This window comes from Ammodytes marinus (genome assembly GCF_949987685.1).
Source record: "Ammodytes marinus genome assembly, chromosome: 6".
NCBI lineage: Eukaryota > Metazoa > Chordata > Actinopteri > Uranoscopiformes > Ammodytidae > Ammodytes > Ammodytes marinus.
This window is the reverse complement of record NC_137235.1, coordinates 17317671-17343705: the sequence shown is the minus strand read 5'-3', so window position 1 is coordinate 17343705 and position 26035 is coordinate 17317671. Positions and strand designations below refer to the sequence as shown.

Genomic DNA, 26035 nt, shown 5'->3' with positions numbered 1-26035 from the left:
ATGGGATGTTGTTAACCCTTTGGCGTTAACTTGGTTGAAATAGCCCTTATTTTCTTTCGTCGTAGCCTGTCTTCTTTTCCAAGTGTTTTCTGTTGACGCTTTGTGATAAAGGTACACATCATCATCTTGTTATCAATGTCCTCGTGGAACAAGAACACACTGGTTAAACAACGTTAGTTTAACTCAATTAAGTTTTTATTAACTTGGTTAACCAATGACTAGAATTTTTCTGCTCAACATAACCTTAGCCAATACTACGACATCTATCGAAGAAAGTGAAAAACTTAATTTGGAACTTTTTCAGTGAGGATGTGTCTGTGGTAAATCATATCTATGATCAGCCAATTTGAAAAAATTAAATTAACAACATTTTGCTCAAAGTTTTAATACACAATTGTTCTAATTAATTTAATCACATACATCATATCGTGTGTGTGTGTGTGTGTGTCAATGAGGGATACATTTGTTCTGCAATTGATCTAGGCCTACATGACATTATACTTCATGATTAATTGAATTGTTTACTGATGTTCAGACCACGATTTTGGTTTGGTTGATCATTTCTCTATACAATGACAGATTATTTAATGTAAACCCTGATTTCTCCAAGTGACACCTTCAAACAGACACAAGTTATTAAAATATATTAAATAAACAGTGATCTCAAAATAGGGAAATGTAGCAAATATTCCAAATTGAGGAGGCAGACTAATGCGTTATTGCACTACAGAAGCCAAAACATAGAGATTTCATCATGCTATATGTTTGCTTGTTAAACATTGCTTTGTTTTGTTATGTAGTAAACATGTCAGTGATGTGGACGGTGCGGGTGGTTGGTGTGGGTCTGGTGGCCCTCTCTCTCAGTGTGGAGCTGCTGGGCTGGCTCCGCCGTCGCCTGAGGCCTGGCCGGATCCTCAATGAAGTCATCTTCTTTCCCTCTGAGATGGCCTGTGTGGAACACATCTTCGCTCCATCTTCGCCTTAGTAAGAGAAAAATAATCGCTGCATTGAATGAAAAAGCTATATAGGATTTGTTTTTCTGTATCACTGTCAAGTATGTTGAAATAACAAGAAACCAAAAAACACAGCCCCTCCATGCTTTCAATAAGTGGATTTTTCCAGTGCAATTACCAATCCTCACCCCCAGTCGTTTTACAACATAACATAACTGTTCTTTTCTGTACTGGATGTGTTTTTTTGCATACAATTACACCTCGAACATTATCTAAACAGTAACACCGATGCTACTAGAGAGCAATTTGCTTGAAAATTGTGCACCAATGCATGACTGCATGAATTGCTAAATAGAGCTATTGTAAGTTGGTTTCCCCACGTTTCGACATCGCAATATCCATACGCAAAGGGTATTTAGTAGCCTAGAAATCCAGATCTGCCGCTGGCAAATTAAATTTGCTGCGCCAGTTGGTCTGGACACTCTCCATTGAAGCTCATTAAATATGTCAGAAAATTCTTAGCTACGTTTCAATTGGTTCTATCTGAAATGGGCGGGCCAGAGCCCTACGTATGGTGCTCTGGGCTGGACGTAACCAGATGACGACAGTGCTGTGCATGCGCCATCGAAACCGTGATAGTAAACAACAGAGATGGCTGCGAATATGTTGTTTAAGTTTGAGGCGGCTTAACGATTTGGAAGACGGCACTCAAATCTTTCATTAGCAAGAAAGAGTAATGTTCTGATTTGCCGACCAACCACGGGAAAAGTTTAATTTACCAGTTAACCTTGCTGTTTGCTTAACGAACGGGGCTTAATACGTCACCTTGTTCATTGCTCTGATTGGTTGTAGTGCTGCTATCCAATTGCGTGCAGTGGTATTTGAAATGCACACCTAGGTGCCGCCCCTTGAGTTGGAAAGGTCTATTGATCTTGGCCAGAACCTATGTATATATTTCTAGATATAGGTCTGGATTTCCAGGCTAGGTATTTAGTGCACCATGGATGAGATCAGCAGATGATACAGTACAGAAGCACACTATTATTTTCTCTTGTTTTCTGCTCTCCCAGTTCCTGTGTCTGCCCATTGTCCCATGGTGTAGAGACCTCTTTCTCCCGTCTTCTCCGACACATCCTGTCTGCGTCCTCCTCTCTGGACTTGTGCGTCTTTGCCTTTTCCAACATGAATCTGAGCAGGGCTGTGCTAGCGCTGCATAGCAGGGGCGTCACCATCCGAGCCCTCGTTGACAAGGACTACGCTGCCATCAATGGCTCCCAGACCGGGGTCCTCCGCAAGGCTGGTGAGGGAAACGGATACGTTGATTTTCTGATAAAGACAGAATTTGCCAAAGAAGTCACTCTAACCTCTGTCGGGTCAGGTCACTTGAAATACAGGAAAGGATGAATCTGGTCTTACTCAATAGCAGAGTCATTGCCAGTAAGCCTCACTAGGTTCCTTATGGAGCGATGATAGGAACTGTATGGGTGAATGGATGTTGCAACTACAAGGCCTCCAATGAGTCAGGGTAATCACACTCTGAAAGCTTTTATGTCACGTGTCAGACTCGCACCGTCTCACTTTTTCTCTCTCTCAGCCCTCTTTGTTTAATAAATTACAGCCACTGTATATGGTTTAGGAGGAATTAAGTAAGTAAGACATTGGCAACCAGACTGCAAATTAGGCAGTGTGTGTGTGTGTGTGTGTGTGTGTGTGTGTGTGTGTGTGTGTGTGTGTGTGTGTGTGTGTGTGTGTGTGTGTGTGTGTGTGTGTGTGTGTGTGTGTGTGTGTGTGTGTGTGTGTGTGTGTGTGTGTGTGTGTGTGTGTGTGTGTGTGTGTGTGTGTGTGTGTGTGACTGCAAAACTCACAAGAACCACTTTGATAATCATTAACTCCTCTTTTATCCTTTAACTTCAAATAGCTGAAGGAGACCTGTGCTCTGTGCTTTGTTACTGTCAGTTCGGGGCGGTCAACAGTTTTCTTGTAACACATTTCCCTCATAAGGGGACATCGATTCTTGACTATCCCTGCGTTCCAAATCACATACTTTTTATTTTTACTATACTACCTAGGTACTAAAGTACAGAAGAGTGTTACGGCCACGGGAGAGAAAAACAATCATGTAAGGCAGATTTTTTTTTAAAAGACTAAAGACGAATACTGCAAAATGCAATTGGAGTTGGTGGGTCAACTAGGTATTTTTGGCCTACTGCAATTGACATGCATGTAGATTGAGACATCCTAAATCTTTTTCTGGCATACTAAATAGTATGAAAGTATGGGTATTGGAATGCAGGGTATGTGTGGTCAAAACTGAAACTTTAATTTCCAATTGCAATTAAATTTCTGGCTCTCTTCACTTTGAGCTGAATACATTTTTAAAAAGGCATTTTCACAGAGCGATTAGTGGGGTCAAGGGGACATATTACTCAGATGCAAAATTAACCTTTTAAAACAGATTTCTGGTCAGTATTCACTATTTATTCAAAGGTCACGCACTTACACTTTGAAAAGAGAATTTGCATGACTAATGTCTAATGGCTCTCTGCGTTAAGTCTGCTCTGAAAATTGGTAGTCTGCAGTGTAATGTAAACTGAAATCAAATACTCTACCAAAGTAATACTTTAGTGTGTTAGTTTGCATTCAACACAACAGATGAGAACATTTCTATACAAAAGTTTAATAAAACCCATTTAGTATTCATATCATTCTCTGTATTAGAGTATAATTGTGAATGTATATACTTTGTTTTATTTGAAATAGCTTCTGCAGTTACAATATTCAACACTAGGAGTACATGTATACAGAGTTTTCAGTAGCTGATGGCAGTGTCAGAAAAACTGGATTTCATTTATGGCTTGATATGTTATTTTCTTGCAGTAGAAAAAGTAATCATTATAACAAACATACTTGTGTGAGGAATCAGAAAAGTGAAATAAATAGAAAGACCTGGGTTTAGACTTGTTTTTAAGATTTGATAACTAAAGCCTTATCAAGTTTTGTGTTGCGCAACTTTTGAAGCTTTTGTATCCATGGTATCTCTCCTGTTCAGACTGGATAGGAAAAACCACCTGCTGTCTTATGAATTAATGGAGTGAAATCATTCATGTGACCTTAAATGTTACTTGTTGAGAGTTGTAAGCTTGCTGTGAGATGACATTTGCAGTAGGGTTGAATGGTCTGCTTTTAGTAGGGTTTTAAAAGCAGTGAGATTCTTACATAAGCCTTCTATAATACCACTCAGGTCAGTTCAGTACTGTCCAGTTAGAAACTCTATACCGGTGTTTTATTCTTGGAAAAGTTCATAGAATTAATGTGTAGAAATTGTGCACTTGTGATCCTTACATACATTTGATCACCATCATTAACGCACAAGTACCTTATGTTGTATTTACTCCACATTCTCTTTTTTGTTGTTGTAACGAATAACATAACATATACTGTACAAGATCATAGTAGAATATTCTAAACCCCTAATACCTGTCCACCCTCCGCCCCACAGGCATCTGTGTGCGGTATGACGTGGGCTCTGTGTACATGCATCACAAGTTTGCGATAGTGGATGGCCGGCTGCTCGTCACCGGCTCCCTCAACTGGACGCTGAATGCAGTGCAGAGCAACTTGGAGAACATCATGGTGACTGAGGAGCCAGAGCTGCTGCAGCCCTTCATCAAGGAGTTCCACAGATTATGGTTGCGCAACAACCCCGCCCTCCACCTCCGCTCAAAAGATCAGAAGCCTGGGAAAAACTGATGGCCCCTTAAGTCAGTTCCACATGAACCTTCCAGGTAGAGAAGGTGTCCATGTAAAATCCCCCCCCCCCCCAAAAAAAAAAAATCAGCCTTAATAGGTCTACAGAGTTTTTTTTTAAATTTTTTTTTTTTTACGTCTTCTTACATAAAGATTTGGGAGGTATGTTTAACATTAAAGTGACTATGATACTGTTCAAGATGGCGGAAGTTTCATGGCCGTTTCTCAGAAAAGTTGTTTAAATCTGAATGAAACTGTTTGGTGAGATCTACCAGACTCGGCATGCAGTTAAAAAGTTTTATTTGTTATTTTTTTATTGATTATTATTTATTTTTTACAAAAAACAATGTTTGGGACCAGCCTACGATGAGGATTATAACCACAACATAGATATAGTCTAGTTCCTATGAAAATACCTAAATATTTGTGTTAGGTGATAACTTTTTTATTTTATTCAAATTCATGCTTTTTATATCATCTCACATGTTGTCACTTTACACAATAACCGTTTCCACCAAGGTGATCAAATGTGTCTTTCTCCTTGGCTAATCAGCAATCTATCACATGATACATTTCCCCTCAGATCTAAAGGGAATATAATATATAGGCTAGTTAGGATTTTGACTTAAATGCTTTCACTAAGAAACAATCCACATTTCACCTTGTGTATAGCTCCAGTGTGTTGTTGAGTGTGTGTGATACTGCAGTATCTTGGACCGTCTTGCCAAGCACCAATAAAAATGAAACAGAAAAAATGTTCATGCTGTGGTTTTGGCAGGTCTGTTGCATCATTGCCCAGCAGCTGTAGTTTTTATCTTGCTCCAACATGATTTACTCTGTCTCAAATTCACAGAAAGACTTTGCGCACAAATACACTCTTGTATTCATAATGCTCAACGGGATTAACGTGCCTTTGTGCATGACTCCCCTGAATTTCTCAACAGCCAGGCTGATGCTTGTTGATATGTGCCTGTACTGGTTTGTCTCAATGTTGGCTTGTTTTTTCTCCGACCTTTACATCTTAAGGCTCAGCGTACTATATGAGAATGTTAGACTTCAAGTATCAGCTGATATATTTTATCCATGGTGTATAAGTGACAGATATAACTGAAAAGTTGCATGTTTGTGCATTACTACTGCATACCGCCTGCACTATTCAACACAGACTATAGCAGGGCTGCCTGAAGTTTACTGTTGAAACTGCATCAATTAATCAGTGAAAGGCACAATGTTACCGGAAATGTGGGGATTTAACCTTCACATTAAAAGTTTAGCAGGATAAATTATAATGCAAAATGTTTATGTGGGTACCATAATGCTTTTACTGAATCATAGTACATTTTTCTTTTTGATTGGTTATATTATATGTTTAGTTGTTTTTTGACAATAATTTTAGTAATTAGCCAAATTAATTGCTATTGTCAATAAGCAAAAATGCCCAGCGTTTGTTTGCACCATAGATAGGCTAGTATATAAAAGCTATGCACCTATGTTAATGTAAAACATTGCTGCTTATCTCTGTTTTATGTTTAACATTTTTTTAGATAGTTGGTTGGTCAAAACCGTCAAACCAAGCGATTTTTTTCCTGGACTGAGCATATGCAGGTCAAATGTATGTAGTTTTTTCACCCAATCATAAAGTGTCCGTTTGGAGGGGGCCCGAAAAAATGCGGTATGCCTAGTGTAATCTTTCCTCTTAATCCGGGCCTGTATGTAATGACTCATTTTAAGAATGTTGTAGTAGTCTGATTATTCATATAGCTGTAATGGCACGCACATTACAGATCAACACAACTAAAAAAAACGTACTTTGTAAATATTACTGTGATGTCACAGTAAAAGACATCACAGTAATATTTACAAAGTAAGTTTTTTTTTAACCCTATATTTCTCTTTCTGTGATGTCACGAGAAGGAGAAATATAGGGTTAAAAAAACACTCTTTCTGCCTTTTCTCAGGCTAGGATGAACCGATTTAATTTTTGTTTGCACATTTATACTACATAGGATCTCAGAATTCAATACACCTTCATATTCAAACCGGTGAAGTAGGCCTTTAACTTTGGTAAAAGGTTGCCTGAACAAAGAATTGCACTTCACACGTTAAAAACTCGAGTTCACCAGTGGTTTTATTATGAAAGTCTACGCAGGAAGTTGTCGTGCTTACATCACGGAGGACTTGACTGTGGCTACGCGGTGGTGGGTGTCCCGGTGACAGGCATATGCACAGTCTGGAGATCCGGGAGAGGAGCGCCCCAGCCCCGCAGCAGTGCACACCCATCAGCTTCCAGGTAGAGGTGAACGACCGCGGGACGGACGGAGGAGACAAACCCCCATAAAACATCCGAGGTAAGAAACATATTTCCCACTGTTTTTCAGAAGGAGGGTTTGTCCTAATGCCTCAGGCTGTAGTTGAGCCACCGTATGGTAGGCAAATTAGGCTAATTGTTGGTAGGCTACTGTTGTCAGCCTACGGTGTCAGAATATTAACTTTTATGTTGTGGTTTGTAGTATATTGGCTGGGTTGTATAGAAAGAACTTGATGAAACAAATACAAGTGTCAACAAGTGGCATGTGTCCTCACACAAACAGTAGCAAGGTCTTGGGAAGTGCACACGCCCCATTTCTAATAACCGTTTCCATCAACTTCAGACCAGCTGTCAACATCTGCTGCTCAGTCATATCGCGTGGGCTATATTATCAAACTTTTAGCGAGATGATATGTTTTTCTTCTGCTGATACCGATTCATTCTGCCTTATACGCCTCCGGGCACTAGTTTGTGTGTTTTAACACCGATGAGTAGGCGCATGCGTGGATATTGGTGTTTTGCTGAGTGTGTAGTAGAGAGCAACACCCCGGCCAGCCCCTCTTTATAGTATTGGAAGCAGTAATGCTGAGCTGGTCTCCAAAGAGATCCCAGTAATCAGGGAGAAGTGAAGGACTGACGGATGAGGGAGGGGAGATGGTGGTGGGGTTGGGGTGCTTGATGCAGAGGGATGGAGGAAACAGAGAGTCTGGGGATTATGGATGGATGCTGACAGCAGGGATGTATGGATGAATATGAGAGGGAGAGAGAGAGAGAGAAGGCCTAAAGGAGGATAAATGGGTGCGTAAGTGTGTCTGTGTGTTAAAATGGGAGTGTCAGCGGGTCGATGAATGGTCATACGGGTGATGGATGAAACATACAGTGGGGTGGGGAATAAGGGGGGTGTATCTATTTCCTCTTGGCCCACAGCGGCAGCCTCCCTCCGTGGATCCAATACGTTTTGTAACGTGAGTGTACGTGACGAATGGACAGAGGGAGAGAGCAGTGGCTGACTGATGGAGGGAGAGAAACAGGGGGAGGGAGCGAGGGCCCAGCCGTGATTCATTGCGCAGGGATGAGAGCTGAGAGGGATGAGGGAGGAGGAATGACCATTGAAACAAAACAACAAAAAAACACTTCCATTTACCAACAACAGAATCTGCTCAGCTATTAGTGTTATTCAGACATGTGAGTGTTACAGTTTTTGCCAATTGCTTACACACATGTTGCAGACTTTGGCCCACTGTGTCAAAACTTAACACAGGCCGAATGAGACAAAGCACATAGAGATAAACTTCTAACTTATACGGCAAAATGAAGCTCTTGAAACAAAACCTAACAATCCCATCTCAAAACTGTTTTTAGCATCAAAACAATACACACATGCACCTTTGAATTACTCTTTCCTAGCAGCAACAACACACAGATGTGCTTTATGCTAAACACAGCTGTAGTCAGTACTTTGGATGGTTTTTGACTTTAAAAGTCCCCTACTGATTTTTTTTTTGTGAAAGATTGGTTCACTACAGTTCATCTAGACACATGAAAATAAAAATAAAAAAGCATCTGAAAAAAAAGTGCATTTTGCAATGTCATGGTTTTGGCCAGCAAAAAAATGAATAGGTAGGATTACAGTTCAACAAGCAATTCAGTGTGTCACTACTATACTGTAAACTCTGAAACAATTACGAGAAAATAAAAAAAACTGTTGTAAGGAATGGGGCGGGTGGATTATGAATCCCTTGGATACCGCCTCCTGTTTTCGTCTGGCCACATCACCTCATCGACATCACACTCAATCCAGTCTAAATCTCCTAATTATGGAGCTATTGTGTAGTTGGGCTGGACTCTCTGCCCAGCCTCCTATATTGTTAGGCCATGATCTATAACATGGTCCACTCTAGTGTCCCTGTTGTATGTGTCTCCGTCTGTTGCCTTCTTTGTTATTGTCCTCCTGCCGCTCTCTCGTCCTCTTCCCCTGACTCTTACTGTCTCACAAAGAAGCTGAGCTCACCTGAGGTATATTTGTAGTGCTAAGGCTCATACTGATTGGTATTCAATTAGCTTTATTTTTTATTTGTTTGTGTGTGTGAGTCTGTGTGCTTTTCCAATTTTAGCTGTGTTTTGAATTTTAAATAGATGTGTTTTCCCAAGGATTGCAGGAGATTTCTTTTTTGAACAATGTCTCTTGTGTAAAAAAGAGTGTGTAGTGTTTTGCAAGAAGTGTGTTGCAGAATTTCAAACACAGTGCAAAGCCTATTTTGTGTTTGTGGGGTTGGTGCTTGTGTTTGTGTTTTATGGTCACAACAGTTAGAGGTTGTGATGCTTTGGGAATAGCAACAACTTTTAGTGTTTAAGCATTAAGCAAAAACTGTTACTAGAATGCTCAAATAGCTGAGATTCTTCACTCTGACAATTGAACACATGAGTCACTGTCTCGGACTCAAGTCTTCCAATCTTTAAACAAGCCAGCAGTATCAGCCAGAGAGGCTGGAGATGGAGCCAAAGCATAGTAATTACTCATCGCAGAAGCTAACTCCAGGATACGTCTTCTTTAATTGCATAATCTTCCCATTATCAATCATTATCAGCTGAGCAAAAAAACAGCTAAATGTGGCTAAAATAGTTCTTTGCACTGCACAGTTTGCATTTTTTTCTTCGCTTTTATTGTCATCATTCACATATTTTGAATAAAGTAAACATAAGAACTGAACCAGTTTGCTAATTGTTTAACATGTATGTGATTTAATTGTCAATGTATGTATCTGTTGTCTGAATGTCAAAGCCAGAAAAGAAAACATGCATGTCATGAGTTTATGTCGTTAAATCGTTTGTTGTAGTTGACTATAGTCGAAAATTCAATTCAATAGTATTCAATTTACATTGAAACAAGACCAACTAAAAGAAGCAAATCCTCACAATTTAGAACAAAAAATGTAATGTTTTTGCTTTCTTGATGAAAACTGTTTCTCTGTGCCTTGCTTGACATCCTCAAAGTGTTGTTGTGTCTGACCAACAGTTTGAAACCAATGGATATTAAATCTACAATCGGATAGGCCTATATAAAGCAAAGAAAAGTAAGAACATTGAAAAAGCAAGAACAAAACACATTTGTTTATGAATGAATATAATGATTAATCAGTTATCCTCATTTATGACAACGTAGTTCTGCCAGTTAACTGATCACTGAACTAACTGATCCTTTCGGCACTAGTTGATCGTCTACAGACTCCATTAAAGAGCATTCCAAAATAATGGTGCCATGCTTTTATTTTATTTTAGGAATGAGTATCACTGTCCATTCATTACAATTTGCCTCCTCTTGTCCTGCTTCATTTGGACAGATGGCACTAGCCAGAGAACCAGGAGTGGGCCAGGAGCCGAGAGACGCGGCCGACCAGAACTTTGACTTCATGTTCAAGCTGCTGATCATCGGCAACAGCAGCGTGGGGAAAACCTCCTTCCTCTTCCGCTACGCCGACGACTCCTTCACCTCGGCCTTCGTCAGCACGGTGGGCATCGACTTCAAAGTCAAGACCATCTGCAGGAACGACAAGAGAGTCAAACTGCAGATCTGGGTGAGATGGGGGGGGGGGGACGACGTATTGAGACGTTGAAAATGTGAAATGTGATTAAAAAAGGAACACCTGTTAGATAATTACTTCAAGAGACATCCTGCGACAACACAAAAACAGCATAATTTTGATGTATTGAATTCACAATGTCTGTCTGTGTTCTGTTTGTAAAGGTAGAATGTTGGATGTGGAGCTTTTCCAGGTGCGTCTTTGAGCATTTGGAAAAGCGCTATATAAATCTGATGTATTATATGTTTTACAGAGTGGGAAACAGAGAACGGAAAAATATAGAGAATAAGAGTGTTGCAGTAGAAAGACAGACGGATTCAAAAAGTAGTTTGTAACGTGATGTAAAATGCCATTCATCTGAAACCAAGGTAACGTGGTATACTGTATTCCATCTACACTAGCCAAAAGTTTAAATATTGCTAAATGTAACAAGTTTTGAAGAAACATTTTAATTGTTTGTTTCTACTCTAAGATCAAAGGTGCAGGTCAAAGCTATATGACTGTTATAGGTTTTGAAAATTTAAAACAACATTTAAAAAAAAAATATAGTTTTGGAATAATAGTATTTTATTATTATTATTATTTTAAGTGGTTTGGACATAGTTCTGTTTATCTTGGCAACATATCCTGGCATGAGCTAGCAAAACACTCTACCTTACTTCCCCCTCCTTTCTTACCATTACGTGCACATAGTCTGGTTTGTCCTTAGCCAGCAGGAGAAAACAGTGAAGGTCTGGAAGATAAGGCCAGAACACACTCATAGATGTTTGCCTGCAACTAAAGGCTGGCAGACCTTGTTCTAATTTGACCAGATTTAACTCAAATTAACAATCACTCAAAAGCTTACTAAGCTAGCTGACTGAGTGTCAACACCTAATGTCTGTAGGTAAGGTTTGGTTTCATACCATTCTGAATGTGACATTTTCAATTTGGTTCTATTGGTAGAGGTTTCTTTCTTGTGTGACTGGCAGCACAGATGGCAGACAGCTCACCTGTTTGTCCTTCGGTTATTATACTACTGTGGGCGGCAGTGGCGAAGTGGGTAGGGAGATCGCCTCTGGAGTGCAGGGTCGGAGGTTCGATTCCCCGCCTGTCCGCCACATGTCGAAGTGTCCCTGGGCTAGACACTGAACCCCAAATTGCTCCCGATGGTTCAGAAAGCGCCTTGCATGGCAGCTACTGCCTACGGTGTTTGATTGTGTGTATAAAATGTGAATATGTAAAGCGCTTTGGAAGCGCATTGTGAAGTGCCTTGTGACGCTGGTCTGTGAAGGGCGCTATATAAATAAAGCTTACTTACTTACTCTTATTTTAATTTACTAATTTACCTTGACACACCTTAAGCAGTTAGCCTGGGCATTACTGTTTAACTGCAACCAGACCCTTTAGGGGTGATGTGGGCCATGGGAAATAGATTGCAATGCTAATCATTTTTCTGAATAAAATGTCTTAGTATTTGCAAATCTTTCTTCAATAAGAATAAAGAAAAACATCTCTGGTTAAGGTGGCACATTCACATCACTGAGGTGTAAAGGAGCTCCTAGCCCTTAAAACCTCTGCAGCCTCTTAAACGCCATAGCCGTATTTGACTTGAGGTAATTAATGGAGTGCACCTGGTGGCTGAGAGGGGTTTTGGAATACACATCTTGGAGCAAATGCAGAGTGAATAGTGCTCCAGAAAGCTCTGTTACACAACACAGAGTTTGCCCCCCCTGTACACGCCGCAGCCTGTTGTGGATGTGGCACAAACTCATTCCTCACACTCCTGAGTTAATGACAGTTGATGTTTAACATGGTCCCCAGACAGCAGGGTTCATGAAAGATGCATGGCTTTGAGCTGCCTGAGAGCCCTGAATGTGCTTACAGTGCAGACCGACACCCGGGACACATCTATTACTGAATGTTAGCGTAAGGCAAGGACTCACCCGCAGAGCTCCTGTTTTTTTTCTTAATGTATTCAGCAAGGCATGCCCTCTCTGCTCTAATTAACAATGAGACAGTTGCACACTTGTACACAAAGAAAGTGCCAAGTGTAAGTCAAATGTTATAGGCTGCCAGGCAACCTGAATGGGTTTCTTAAGGGGCCTTTAAAACAGTCTTATTTTGTCAAACCTTGCACTATAATTGGACGTAAAAGTGTGTGAGACACTGGTCAAATCTCATGCCTGTGACTCCCACAGTGTGGTCCCTTTGACACGTGCTGTAGGTCACCTAACGTCCATCTGTTATGATTGTACACACCAGCTGCTGCCCTTATTTTTCATCAGTTAAATCAATCAGTAAACATATTTCGTAATGCTGTTTTTAATGTATCCACATCAGAGTTATGTTTTAACGCTTTAACATTTTTCTTTAAATCAGACAAGAGCACTAACAGGAAAATAACATGGTCAGAGTAATAGTATATATTTGTGTCCCTTAAGGCATACACACAAAGCAGACAGCACATCCTGGTGTATTTACAGGGTGTGGCTACATCAACATACGGTGGGATGGTATAACTTCTGCTCCAAGACAGTTAATGATTCACCTTTCTTTCCCAGGACAACCGAGTTAACCTCTTGTTTGCATCCCTTCCCATTTCTTTCTTTTATTTAATTTATAGAATAAATGTTTGTCTATTATTAGGATTGTACTGTATGTGTTGGTGAGTAGGTTTTGTCTTCCTGTGGAATAAAAGTCCCAGAATTTCTCAAGTGTGTTGTTGTGTGTGTCTCACAGGACACAGCCGGGCAGGAGCGCTACCGCACCATCACCACAGCGTACTACAGAGGAGCCATGGGATTCCTGCTGATGTATGATATCACAAGCCAGGAGTCCTTCTGCGCTGTACAGGACTGGTGCGTGGGCTTTTACAGATTTTACGTCATACCACCATGTATATCAGTATGTGTGTGTGTTATCCAATCAGTTAAGGCCTTTGTGCTATATGTTGTGGCATGAATTTGATTGTTAGCAGTATATTTGTTGGTGTCTATAACCTGCAGACTACCTGCCACTTTTACTATGTGTTCAATACATTTATAAAGATAAAACTTGGGGTACATTTTTTATTTTTTTATTACTGCGGGAGCCAGATACAGGAAAGGAAAACTATCATTATTCCACATTTATCCCCAGTCACTATATGATTCCTAAAACTCACAGCTCTTTTCTTTACCTTTGAAGTTTACCATATTTGCCTCTGAAGTCCCTCAAAACTGAACCAAGTCGCTGCAGGACATACAGTAAAGTGGTTGTGAACAATGTTGTGTTGGTGTTTCGCAGGGCCACCCAGATCAAGACATACTCGTGGGGCAACGCTCAAGTAGCGCTAGTGGGCAATAAGCTGGACATGGAAGAAGACAGGCAGGTCCCCACTGAAGATGCCCAAAGATTGGCTACGGAGCTCGGTTAGCGCACACATCCATGACCATGCACACTTTTATGACATGCTCAGCAAGTACACACAAACCAAATCACCTATAACAACTCCTAATCCTTCCTTCTCCCGCCACGCTCCCCAGGCTTCCAGTTCTTCGAGGCCAGCGCCAAAGACAACGTTAACGTGAAGCAGGTATTTGACAAGCTGGTGGACTGCATCTATGAGAAGATGAACGAGAGCCCCAACGGTGACGCCGGTCCGTCAGTCAATCAAAAGGGAACCGACCTGAAGGAGAAGCCCCCCACTAACCAGGGCGGCTGCTCATGCTGATCGCTGCTGGCAATTGAAATTCATAGAGAGCGGGTTCCATAATAACACACACACACACACACACACACACACACACACACACACACACACACACACACAGATTAACTGAATTGAATCTATCATTGCGAATGTACTTTACCATACGTTACTGCAATACTATCATGGCTAGCTCCCTTTTTCATTTGACTTTTTCCCCGTCTTGGTGGCAACTCCAGCCGCTGCATTGTGATTTGATAGGGACTGTTACACCGAGATGCCAAAGAGCTGCACTGAGCAGCTGTGCCTTTTGTCCGACACCTCTGCTTTATGCTTTACTATTCCCTGTTTAGTGGGTGAACTGCACCTGTTGCAGGAGAGGATGCCAATGAAAAGCATGAACCAAATCAGCGTGGTGTGGGAATCCTTGTGATCATGCTGCCCCCTTGTGGGCGCTGCACGCACATGCATTACTGTGACTCATCACTGCACAACTGTGTTTTGTGTGGATTTGTAATCCTGCTGAGAAAGAACACTCTTTAACCGTTCAGTGCAAAGTCAAACATACCTGACAAAAGAGGTAAAAAATACCTGAAAGGTGCTGGGTGATTCCAGGTCTGTGTCGTCCAGACTTGGTGTTACTGTTTTGGGGTGATTTTTTCATTTACTTCTGAATTTAAATGTTTCCTTTTTTTCTTTTGTAACTGTAATGGTTAATGCTAGTTCGAAAGTTCCTTTGCCAGGTTTATTATGTCCCTCTAAATGTTGGGAATAAAATATGTGTATCTACACAATATGTCTGTGGGTTTTTTGTGCAAAGTAATTTCAATTATATTTTTCTGTGTTAAAGAACACTTCTGAATAATGGGAAATATCTAATCATTTCCCTCAAGTTTTTAACCAGTGTTGACATTGGTTAATCATTTTGAAAAGGAATCAATCATTTTACACATCTTATCCCGAAAGTCTTTTTTCTTTCATTAGAAAATGACACATTCGTCAAGTTTGTGTTTATTTCACACATTCAATAATTTAACTTCTTGGATTGGTCCTGTGTTTTGAGCTCTGTGTTAAATTGAATACAATAATAAATGAGTCATCTAAATAATTATTCTGAACAGGAACTAGTTATTCCAGGAAGTTGTCATAAACGTATCTATTTTTAAAGGGACTTTGGCCACAGCAAATTTGGCTTACCCGGAAAGCAAAATCGGTGACGTATAGGTCATGAACTCCTTTAGGTGTGTGTTTGTGTGTGTGTGTGTGTGTTTGCACACGTGTGTTTGTGTGAAACCTGTGAGAAGATAAAGGGGCATGTGAAAGCCTCGTTCAGCAGACACTCCTGATTGATCAGACCTCAGCGGACAGACAGAACTCTGTGCAATACAGGTAAGAGCTTCTTTAGTTTTCATATTTTTAATTAAATATCCAACTATATTATCAAAACTACTATACATTTGATTTAAATCCAGCTATTGTATAGCAAATTAATATATGACATGATCCAGGATTTTTTTTGCCTGAGAAAAGGATCAAATGGATGATCAATGACACATGGCTTGTATTTGATAATTGGAATTATTACTTATGTTATGATGTATTTCCACTGTAATCAAATGTTTTCTTCCCAAAGCTGATGTCCATTGCTATGTCCTGTCTTATTAATGTAATTTAGTAGTTTTCATATTTAATATGATAATAATCCTACATTGTAACTACTGACTGATTCAATAAACTAAGTATCATCCAATTCGAAACGGTATGTAAAAAACAAAACCCTTTGATTCTACCAAGCAGAGGGAACTGTCTCCTTTACATCTTAAACTTGCTAGTAGCTGATGAGGGAACCTCAAAATCTTCTCCAACTTTTCAACTAAGATTTCATATAATGTTTCCAAATCACCATGTTATTTTGCCGGGGTTATGGAAGCATTTTATTGCCTCCTTGAAAACATTTGCCATGGAGGTTCTGACTGACTGTTCTAGTCAAAGCTGCAATAAAGAAGATGATAAAAGAAAATAACTCTAAAACTGTGCTCATGCCTCTGATACAGAGAACACACGTTATGCAAGGGATGAGACAAGGATGTTTGTGAGTGTTTTATGGTTCTTCATGTACTTGCAGTGTGACTACCAGTAAGTTGTTCAGAGACTTTGGCCTTACCAATAATCAGGAACTCATCTGAAGACATTAGATTATTACGTTATGTCCATGACCCACTTGATGTAACATTTTACATTTTTATGGCATACAGTAAATACAGGGGTGGATTACTGCACGGGCACACTGGGCACAGGCCCAGGGGCCCAAGGGCTCAGGGGGGCCCTTAGCCAGAGATACTGATAGTAACTTTTCATGTTGCATAGTCAAAGAGCTCGGTCACTGATGTCAATAACAGGGTGTAAAAAGGAATAGCCTAAATATAAGGATACTCATTAAAATGTAACAAGATAGAAATCATCATGGGCCCCTCAACTAGTAGGGGAGAAATACAAAAGCAAGTTAAAAACAACAGCATTAGTAGCTCTGTCTAAGGGTCTCCATGAGGGGCCTTGAAGGCCCCCTCACACATACAGAAATAAGCTTTCTATGTGTGAATTCTAAATTGTTCATAAAAAGTAGCTATCCACCCTTAATCTGTTGAAATGGGCCCCTCTATCATAGAAAATGAGTCTGCAGACCAATCTACTGTACTGTTTTTACAGTTGCAGAGTAAAGAGTGCTGCCTGTTTAAGAAACATCTTAAAAATAATGTTCCTTCTGCATCTCAGGATTTGATATAGCCTCTAAAATTTCCTCTCAAAGTGCACCAGATTGATGCATTTACTTTAAAAAGGACCCCCCAACAAGGTACAGGGTCCCTCCAACAGTATCCCAAACTCCTGTGGGAAACAATGACTTCCTTAATATGTTTTTGCTATTAATTGTATGTATATGTGTGGAAAAGTCAGTGTACCTGACTGGATAGGGACGAGTGGGGGGCCCTTTAAGAGTTTGTGCCCAGGGGCGCATTATCTCATAATCCGTCTATGTTACATTTACAATGTAGAGTAAAAAAAGTTCAGCTGTAGCATAAGGAAGTTAATTTTTCAGCTCTGAACCAGATTGATAGATACCATGTGACTCGAATGTGCGCTTGATAATCCTTACCGACAGGCAAGGCAAAATAAAACACGAAGTGTAGATATGAACGAGCCACTTATCTCACACATCAACCGAAACCTTGGATTATGACAGCATGAAAGCAATTACAGTGTTATTTAGTTAGCATCTGAACTAACACACCTTTATTTTCTATCTCTTTTTTTGAACAGTTTGAGAAAAAGAAAACAAAATCAGCCAAGATGTGTTGTTCCGGTTTCCTCAAAACTATGATGTTCATCTTCAATGGCGCCATCTTTGTAAGTTGAAAGAGAAGAAGTCTTCGAATGTTGCGCTTTTGCAGTCCAACTCTATTCTAAGTGGCCCAGGACAGACTACTAGACAACACACATGAAATAGAAAAGTATCAAAAAGTGCAAGATATTCACTTCTGGCTTTGTGTAAAATTATCTTTTGAAGATAAACCTGGAAACACAATAAACTTCCGACTATACATTCAGTGATAGCTTAAAGGAATAGTTTCAAAATTTGAAAAAATACACATCTATTTTTCTCGCCTAAATGTATACAAGAAGAAGAGAGCCCTCTCATGTTTGTAATGCTACAGAGGAAGCTACTGCTAGGAGGCTGTTAGCATAGCATAAAAGACTGAAAAAGGGGAAGAAACAGCAAGCCATTCTGAATGTAACAAAATCCAGCACATTATACAAAACATATTAATTTATGAGTTTTTATGTTAAACTTAGCAAACTTTCATGTGGCTGTAGCTTCATATTTACCGTGCAGACAACAAGTGGTTAAAAATAGTAATAATTGAAGGCTCAACAAGAAGGCTATTAAAAGGATAAAAAAATATTGTTATTTTTATTTTTTAAAACCTACTTTGATTAATTGTCAGGCTGAACTCCTGCTCACCTTCTGGTAACCACGTTCCTATAGTTCAAACTCACAAGATAATTTATTTTAATTTTGTTTGTGTAATAACAGTCAACATTCAGCTTCACTCTTTATCCTCTTCCCTCACCCATCATGCAGCTGGCAGGTGCAGCCGTCCTGGGTGTGGGAGTGTGGTTGAAGGTGGACAGTGGTTCTCTGATGGGTTTACTGGATTCCGTGGATGCTCCTTCAGAGCTAGAGTACCTGGCCACCGTCAGCTACCTGCTCATTGGAGTGGGTGCAGTGCTGCTGTTCATTGGCTTCCTGGGCTGCTGCGGAGCTGTCAAGGAGAGCAGGTGTATGCTAATGACGGTGAGCTATTCACTTATTATTATTTGCTTACGCCTTGTAGACAGCAACATCTCTGGTGTTTACAAAGTTTGTAATAACGCCACAAATGTCTCTGTTGAAGAATGAAAAATATAGCATATTTACTTCAAAATACAAACCAAAATGAAATTCAATAAAAAAAACATCATTGTGATTTGGGATTCATTTAAAGTCTAAGTGATGTGTTCAAGGAAGCATAAACATCCTTCTTTTTAAATAAAAAATGCTTTTAGATTATTGTTGGAGAGCAGAGAGAATAATTTGTATTGGAGATATTGAATTGGTTGCGGTTATTTCATCAGAGAAGTCAAGAAGAATCTCATTTGCATTCTGGGAGATGTGGGGGGGCTGTTAGATATTTTAGCATGTCGTTTTTGGTTTGATCCCTGCGGTTCTACGATCAGCTACACACACACACACACACACACACACACACACACACACACACACACACACACACACACACACACACACACACACACACACACACACACACAAACTATCATTGTTAATGATCTGCTTGAGCCACACTGTTGGTCAGACTTGATTTCATGGCTCCAGTGTTTACAGTATCAATGTTCTCCTCATCCAGTTCTTCAGTATTGTGCTGATCATCTTCCTTGTCGAGGTTGCTGGAGCTGTGTTGCTGTTTGTCTTCCGGGAATGTGTAAGTGGCTCTTTAAAAGGAAAACTCTACCTACTTGAACAAGAAGTGCCATTTGTCGGATTAGGCAACTTGGACAAACCTGAAGAGCTTTAATACCAAGTACAATGATTGTCTACATGTCCCCCTCAGGCTGACAAAGTATTTATGGAGCTGAAGGATAAAGTTAAAGAGGGCATTGAGAAGAACTACGGAGAAGATGATGCTCTGACAAATCGCTGGAACAGCACCATGGATACGGTAATTTAATTGATTTTTTAAGTCAATACTTGTGTCCCAAGATAAACTCATCTCTATGGTCACTCACAGCTGATCGATCTGATCAGACTTTGAGACGGAAAAGGTGTCTCTTTAAACATATACCCCATCCAACGATAATTATTACATTTCTTAAACTAGCCTACTCTTAGGATTTGCAGTTGCGACACAGACTTTTCTTTGCTACTGAAAACAAAACTGTGCTGATGACTAAGATTTTCACAATAAATCGGTACACACCTCTATCAATTCTGTAGCATTACAGCTGTTCCTGAAGACTTTTGAACTTTTGTTTCGGTTTCTTTGTGGTTTTATTCTAGCTTGAATGCTGCGGATACAGCAACTACACAGATTTCGAGGACTCTCCTTTTAACAAAGTCGAAGGTTTGTATCCAGACCAATGTTGCAACCCGATCTCCTTCCCATGCAATGAAGAAAATGTATCTACGTCGGTAAGAGACCAAGTTACTTCTGGCTTACTTGAATGCAAGTTAATAACAAAACCCACATCTGTGATTAACTGTAACAGTAATTCTTCATCACTGCCATTTTCTCTTCCAGTACATTAAAGGCTGCTCTATCAAGATAGCGGAATGGATAGAAGAAAACGCAATGATCATTGCAGCGGTGGCTCTAGGAATCGCTGCTATCGAGGTACAGAAAACAGCTTCAAACCCATATATAGTGGTCTAACCCCCCATAGTGCCGTCTATTTTGGCCACATGGTTGCTTTTAAGGCCAGGACACACCGGTCCGACTACCCGAAAATGGAGACTGCCGTTTCAGGCAGTTCCAGTCTGCCCGTTGCGGCCAAAAAAGTGCCAAGAACACACCGAGCCGACTACTGACTTTCCGTACGCTCTGCGCTTGCGCGGGACGTAATGTCTCCATAACAGCAGGCGGCGCTAATCTGTATTGTGTCCCAAAAAAATACGGGAGCCGGAAATGATGGGACAGCTCTCTAGACCATAAACATAGATAGAAATACGTATTTATATTTATGGACCATAAAGAGCACCATTTTTAGCAGAGAGTGTCGAGCATGGTGTCAAGCAGTCAACAAGGGTTGATGCCTGTGAGTAGGCCTACTCGCTGAACGAAACAAACAAACACATTAAAAAACAATGGCTAAATGTTGTTAGCTGTTTGTGCTACCCGCCTCACTTCCGGGCTTCACTGATTCGCTAGCCCTCCACCAATCAAATTGCTCCAACTGAAGAAGAAAAAAGAAGCCCGACGACATCTACGACGACCGACATCACGGCACACACCAAACAGATTCGTGTCCCCGCCCCTTCCAGACTCTCCGACGGCAGTGTGTCCTGGCCTTTAGAGACGTGTTTGGGGGAAATATCTTTACATTTTCTTTTGTTTTATATTGTGCTTCCTTGATTAATATGCCCATAAAATAATAACAATCAAAATTTGTTACAACACACGTCTGCTGTTACGCATATTTTTTGGATAAGACAATACAAGGGAATTAGACTCCCGATCACTGTCTTACCTGCAAAAAAAATTGAATAAATAGCTGCAACATTTTGGGTCTAGACCTTCATCAGGCAAACAGTCTCAAATGTTTCAAATAACCATCTGACAATGCAAAAGGTTCACTCCTAGTGATAAATTATCAATCAGCTTCATAGTGAGTTTCAGCTCAATGTACCATTACCACCAGAACCATTATATCATTATACTGTTTTGATGTACTGTTTTCTTTACAGATTGCTGCCATGGTGGTGTCGATGGTTCTCTACAGTCGAATTGGCAACAAGGCGTAACCTTTACCTGTTCGGGATGACATATGTAATTGGTGGGCCTGGAATCATATATTACACTCCTCACATAGTATTAAACTCCTTACAAAGATCCAGTATTAAACTTATCACAGTGAAGTTTGCAAAGTAAACAACATAACAGGCATGTAACAAACAAATTTACATAAAAATATTTAGACAGAATACCATAAGGACACAAAATGTTTGTCATCAACAAAATATGTCTCAAGAGGTTCATGGTCCAATTCATTTCCTGAATTGAGCAGAATCCAGTCGGTGTCAACTGTGACATGGTAAGCATGGAAGTGACTGTAAAGAGGACAACGGTTTCCCACACAACAACCAACAAGTGTCAACATTCACAATTTGTTTTTTGTTAAAGAGGACCTATGATGCTTTTTGACTTTTATGACCTATAAACGTTGTTATGATGATTCATAGTCATGCTTAACCATACTAAATTATCAAATAATGACTTACATGCATTTCGACGTATTCCCTGCTGACCGTCTGGGGTGTCTGTGCAGAGCACTAAACACTATTCTAGCCAGTCGAGAAGTTACGTCTTCAAAGCGGTCTACCCTTTCATAATTCGTGACGTCGCATAAAAATTTGTGACGTGACCACGCGGATGTTTCCATGTATGGTAATGCTGTCACTTCCCTGTTCGCGTCTGCCTCACGCCCTTATAGGTCCATGCTCGCGCTTCCCGCCACTGAAAGTGTTCCGGAAGGAAGGTAACCAATCACAACGGAGTGGGGTTTGCAAGAGGGGGGGAGGGTAGCGGAGATGGCCGATGCACAGGCGGAGGGAGCGGAGATTGCCGAAGCACACACACTCACGTGTTGACAGGACGTGCTGGATCGCCAAAATAAGAGAAAGAGCTTCCCGAAAATCTACATAGTTTTTTGTGATGTGATTCGTGTCAGGTTGCTCTATAGCAGTGTAAAACAAGAAATTAAGACCAGAAAAGTAGTATAATAGGTCCTCTTTAAACATTTTCTCACTGCTTATTCTTTATTTAATGTTGTGGAGGAAACTGGTGTGTAATTTATCCGCTGTTTGATTATCCTTTTAGTTGATGTAACCCAGTAGAAAGGGTGGGCCCTGTTATATTATCTTATTTCCCATAGTATACACTTATTTATTTATTCTTCCCCTTTCTGTTCTTTGTCTGTTCTATTCCCCTAATTCTCACATTGTTTACCTGTTGGGTCATTAAGCTGTCAATCAGGGATTTTGCTCACACTGGAGTCTTACTGGCTGTATCTAAGAATACAGACCTCCTATTGGGTAGAGGGAAGTAAGCCCCGCCCTTTCCCGTAGCTGTCGTCAATGCGCAGCCAGAACGCTAACACCAGCAGAGTGAAACGAGTGGTGATTGAAAACGAGTGAAATGTAACAAGTGGCAGTTAAACTTTATACACACCAAGTTGAAATTGAAGGGAAACATAACCGAAGTGAGAGAGAGTGGTTGGATGATCTCCTTATCCAAAGGAGTGGACCGAGATCACCTGTGCCGGATGAGACTAGGCCTATTCTTCCTTTACATCAACCACTTGAGTAGCCTATATCAGGTGAAAGCGCTCTGAAGCGCCACACATGACCACTTGACCTTTTTACTTTTTAGACTACTTCTGACATTCCCCTTTTTGACTACAGTATGCTGAACTGGCCGAACCGAAGAAACTAAAGGAACGAAAACTGAACTTAAAAGGAACACTTGCTATTTTTTCCTTACGGACATTTTTTAGCTAGCCTATTTAATGGTAGCCTATTTAAAAAGAGTTGTTTCTCGGTTAAAAATGTTATGGTCTAACCTGTGAAACATTGTGAATATTCTTGCACTGAACACTGGATACTTTATTTTTTTTGACCAAGTTTAATACAGTCAATCTAAAATGTACCAGTGGCTCCAGTTAATCATTGTGTTGTCATTTAATTCTTTCCTCTATAAAGCTGGGGTGGAGGATTTGGGGAGAAAATGGCAGTTGGGATAGAGATTCAAATGCAAATACCTCAACCGCTCCACTTGTTCTGTTTGGTCCCTCCCCTATGGTCCATCCCTGACACGCTCTACACCAACAAAGTCGTGCCAAAGTGACTGGACAGTCCAAGAGCCTCGCTCTGATTGGTCAAAGTGTACAGCTCATGTTAACTTTGACCAATCAGAAATCATATACCCCAGCTTTAAGAACTAGTGACTTGTCAATATCTGAGCAGGCCTACTCTAATGCCCTTAAGGGTTACATTTACAGTACATGCACAGGAGCAAAACCAGGGAAAAGAACAATAGTCTGCTAAGGCATATTACACTTGTGATGAGAGGTTAATCCATTACGACCAGTGAATCGTGGCAGTTAATTAGTGTGCAGCCCTGCTTAGTGAGTTCCAGCCCTGCAAAAGTGGTCATAAATAAGAAAAGTCATGCATAGACGCTCCGGCTGACTGACGTCACCACTGCTATCTGACAGTTACTACGTCATCGGCTTTAAATAACAAACATCTTAATAACACTATAAGGAAATATTAATCACTGTAACTTATTAACTTGTGGGCCTTTTCTTCATCTGCTTCGTTTTATCCACAGTCCCTGAAATTACACAAAATTTTGACAAGTGGCATAATCAAATCAACAAGTGTAAAACAACATGTTTGTTCTAATGCTACATTGTAGGCTACCCTCCAGTTCCGTCATGTAGGCCTATGCATAAAAATAATCAACCAAATGTCATTGCTTTTTGCAGATGACACCAGCCTTGTTCTCTCTCACACTCAAATAAATGAACTCAATTAAATTGTGGGCAGAATTTCCATCCAATAAATATGTTACCCCAACCTAAAACAAGTCGATCCATTCAATATTATGTATTTGAGTTCATCTACCAAATCTTTTTTAAGTTGGTCCAGCTGAAACTAAATTCATCTATCTAATGAAATGAAATTGAGTTACCTCTACATATTTGTGTCAAAGAGAGCTAAACTAAAGTACATATATTAAAGTAGTTAAAATAAATTGTGTTTGTTCAACCTAAAAATATATGGTTAATTGGAAATGAGTTATTCAAAAATCCCCCCCTCCTATTCCACCCTCTACCCTAATAGAACATACATGAGACATGACTTGTTTGTGGGGCTTTTATTTAAAAGTCGTTTTAACCCAACAGGATCAGTAATGCAGCCAAAAGATTATTTTTTGGAACCTCAAAATGTTATTCCTAAGGTCAATAACATTTCTTATAGAACTTCTGAATACACACATAGTTTTGCAGTTAAATACAAAAATTATGTTAACCTTAGAAATATGCCAGTACAGCCACAACATTTTCAAAACTTCCAAACATTTTCAAAATGCCCGACAGTTGCAGAAATACAGCAGATGTCATAAGGTTATTTGCAAACCACAACTTAAATGCATACAAAACTAAATTAACTGTGTAGTAAGTGTACACCTGAAAAATTACAAGATCAAATACTATAAATAGTAATAAAAGTGCATAAGCATTTTTGAAAAATACTGTCTATTTTACAAATGGAGTTCGAAATTCCACAGGCTTAAAGCAACTGGTCCAGGCAGCAAAACATCAGGGAGGAGCAATTGCAGACCAATGCTCATTTATTGAATGCTCAAAGTTATTGGTAACCCATTCCTCCTTTCACATGAACAGCTTGATTTTTCAACTGCTGTATTTCGGTGTTGAGCCTGTGTTAATCCAGTTTGAGTATTTTCTGGACAAACTCAAAAGTGTATTTCAGGTTGTCTGGGAAACTAAGATCCAGATCATAGATAAGCCCAAACAGCAAGATGAAATACATTGTTTTATTTAATGTTATTTAACCTTTATTTAACCAGGAGAAGTCTCATTGAGATTAAAATTCTCTTTTGTAAGAGAGTCCTGGCCAAGACAGGCACCAGCACAGTTCAACAGTTACAGACAAGAATTTAACCTCAAAATTACATTTTAAAGTCTATTTATTGTAGCACTGCTGACATCGGTAAGGACTTTCACGCCTTCATTGACGACTCCAACTTCACCTGGCTCCAAAAACTGACAGACTGTGTGAATGCCCATAACTGTGGCAGCAAGGACGTTCTCGGCATCCTCAGCAGCAGATGGCTGAAAAACTAAAATACACAACACTCTTTTAACATAAAACACAATTTTTTATATAAAGCCAAGTTCCAAATAACATAGACCTCAAACAAACATATGAATATTGATGAATACAGTGAATATTGCAGAGGTCTACTGTGGATGAAGAACAATGGCAAATACCTGTATAGGTGCAGTGGCGAGTGTTGACTCAACTTGTGTGTGCAGGAGAGCTGAGAGACCTTTTTTAAAGGTGTCTGTGTCATCTAATCTTTTTTGAAGATAATCTGATTTTGAGTGCAATTTCTCTTCTGTGTTGCTGTTTTCAAAATCAGGTATCTGCTGTTTAACCATCATGTTAACTTTGAGCTGTATACAGATGCATCCCCAGCCTCAACCTGAATATATTCTAGATTCATTCAGCTGAGCCACATGTGACAGGCGCTGCTCACGGAGGTAGTGTGGCTGCCAAATTTCCAGTTAAAATATTTTTAAAAGTTCCTTAAGCTAGCTCAAAACTGAAATGAGGCCTCACAGCCACGGACTGCCAACTCAACCTTAAAAAAACTTTGTGAAACTTGTCTGTTCTTTACATTATCACGACAACTTTACA

The 26035-nt window shown here is 40.0% G+C and overlaps 3 protein-coding genes across 3 annotated transcripts; all 3 read left to right on the top strand.

The window, feature by feature from the left end:
• Positions 1 to 805: 805 nt before the first annotated feature.
• pld6 (phospholipase D family, member 6) lies at positions 806 to 4703 on the top strand (the record flags this gene model as incomplete). Its single annotated transcript, XM_080028812.1, has 3 exons — positions 806 to 984; positions 2024 to 2253; positions 4453 to 4703. The coding sequence occupies 3 exons, from the start codon at positions 806 to 808 to the stop codon at positions 4701 to 4703; spliced, it is 660 nt and encodes a 219-aa protein (XP_079884938.1).
• Positions 4704 to 6905: 2202 nt separating this feature from the next.
• Positions 6906 to 15047, top strand: LOC307252183 (ras-related protein Rab-3D-like). Its single transcript, XM_080029790.1, has 5 exons — positions 6906 to 7048; positions 10350 to 10583; positions 13311 to 13429; positions 13857 to 13981; positions 14096 to 15047. Exons 2-5 carry the CDS (start codon positions 10350 to 10352, stop codon positions 14281 to 14283), a joined length of 666 nt encoding a protein of 221 aa, XP_079885916.1. The 5' UTR covers positions 6906 to 7048; the 3' UTR covers positions 14284 to 15047.
• Positions 15048 to 17604: 2557 nt separating this feature from the next.
• Positions 17605 to 21331, top strand: LOC307251440 (tetraspanin-1-like; the record flags this gene model as incomplete). The annotated part of the gene is made up of 7 exons (XM_080028811.1): positions 17605 to 17661; positions 18398 to 18610; positions 19221 to 19295; positions 19425 to 19532; positions 19871 to 20002; positions 20112 to 20204; positions 21275 to 21331. The coding sequence occupies 7 exons, from the start codon at positions 17605 to 17607 to the stop codon at positions 21329 to 21331; spliced, it is 735 nt and encodes a 244-aa protein (XP_079884937.1).
• Between the last annotated feature and the right edge of the window lie 4704 nt (positions 21332 to 26035).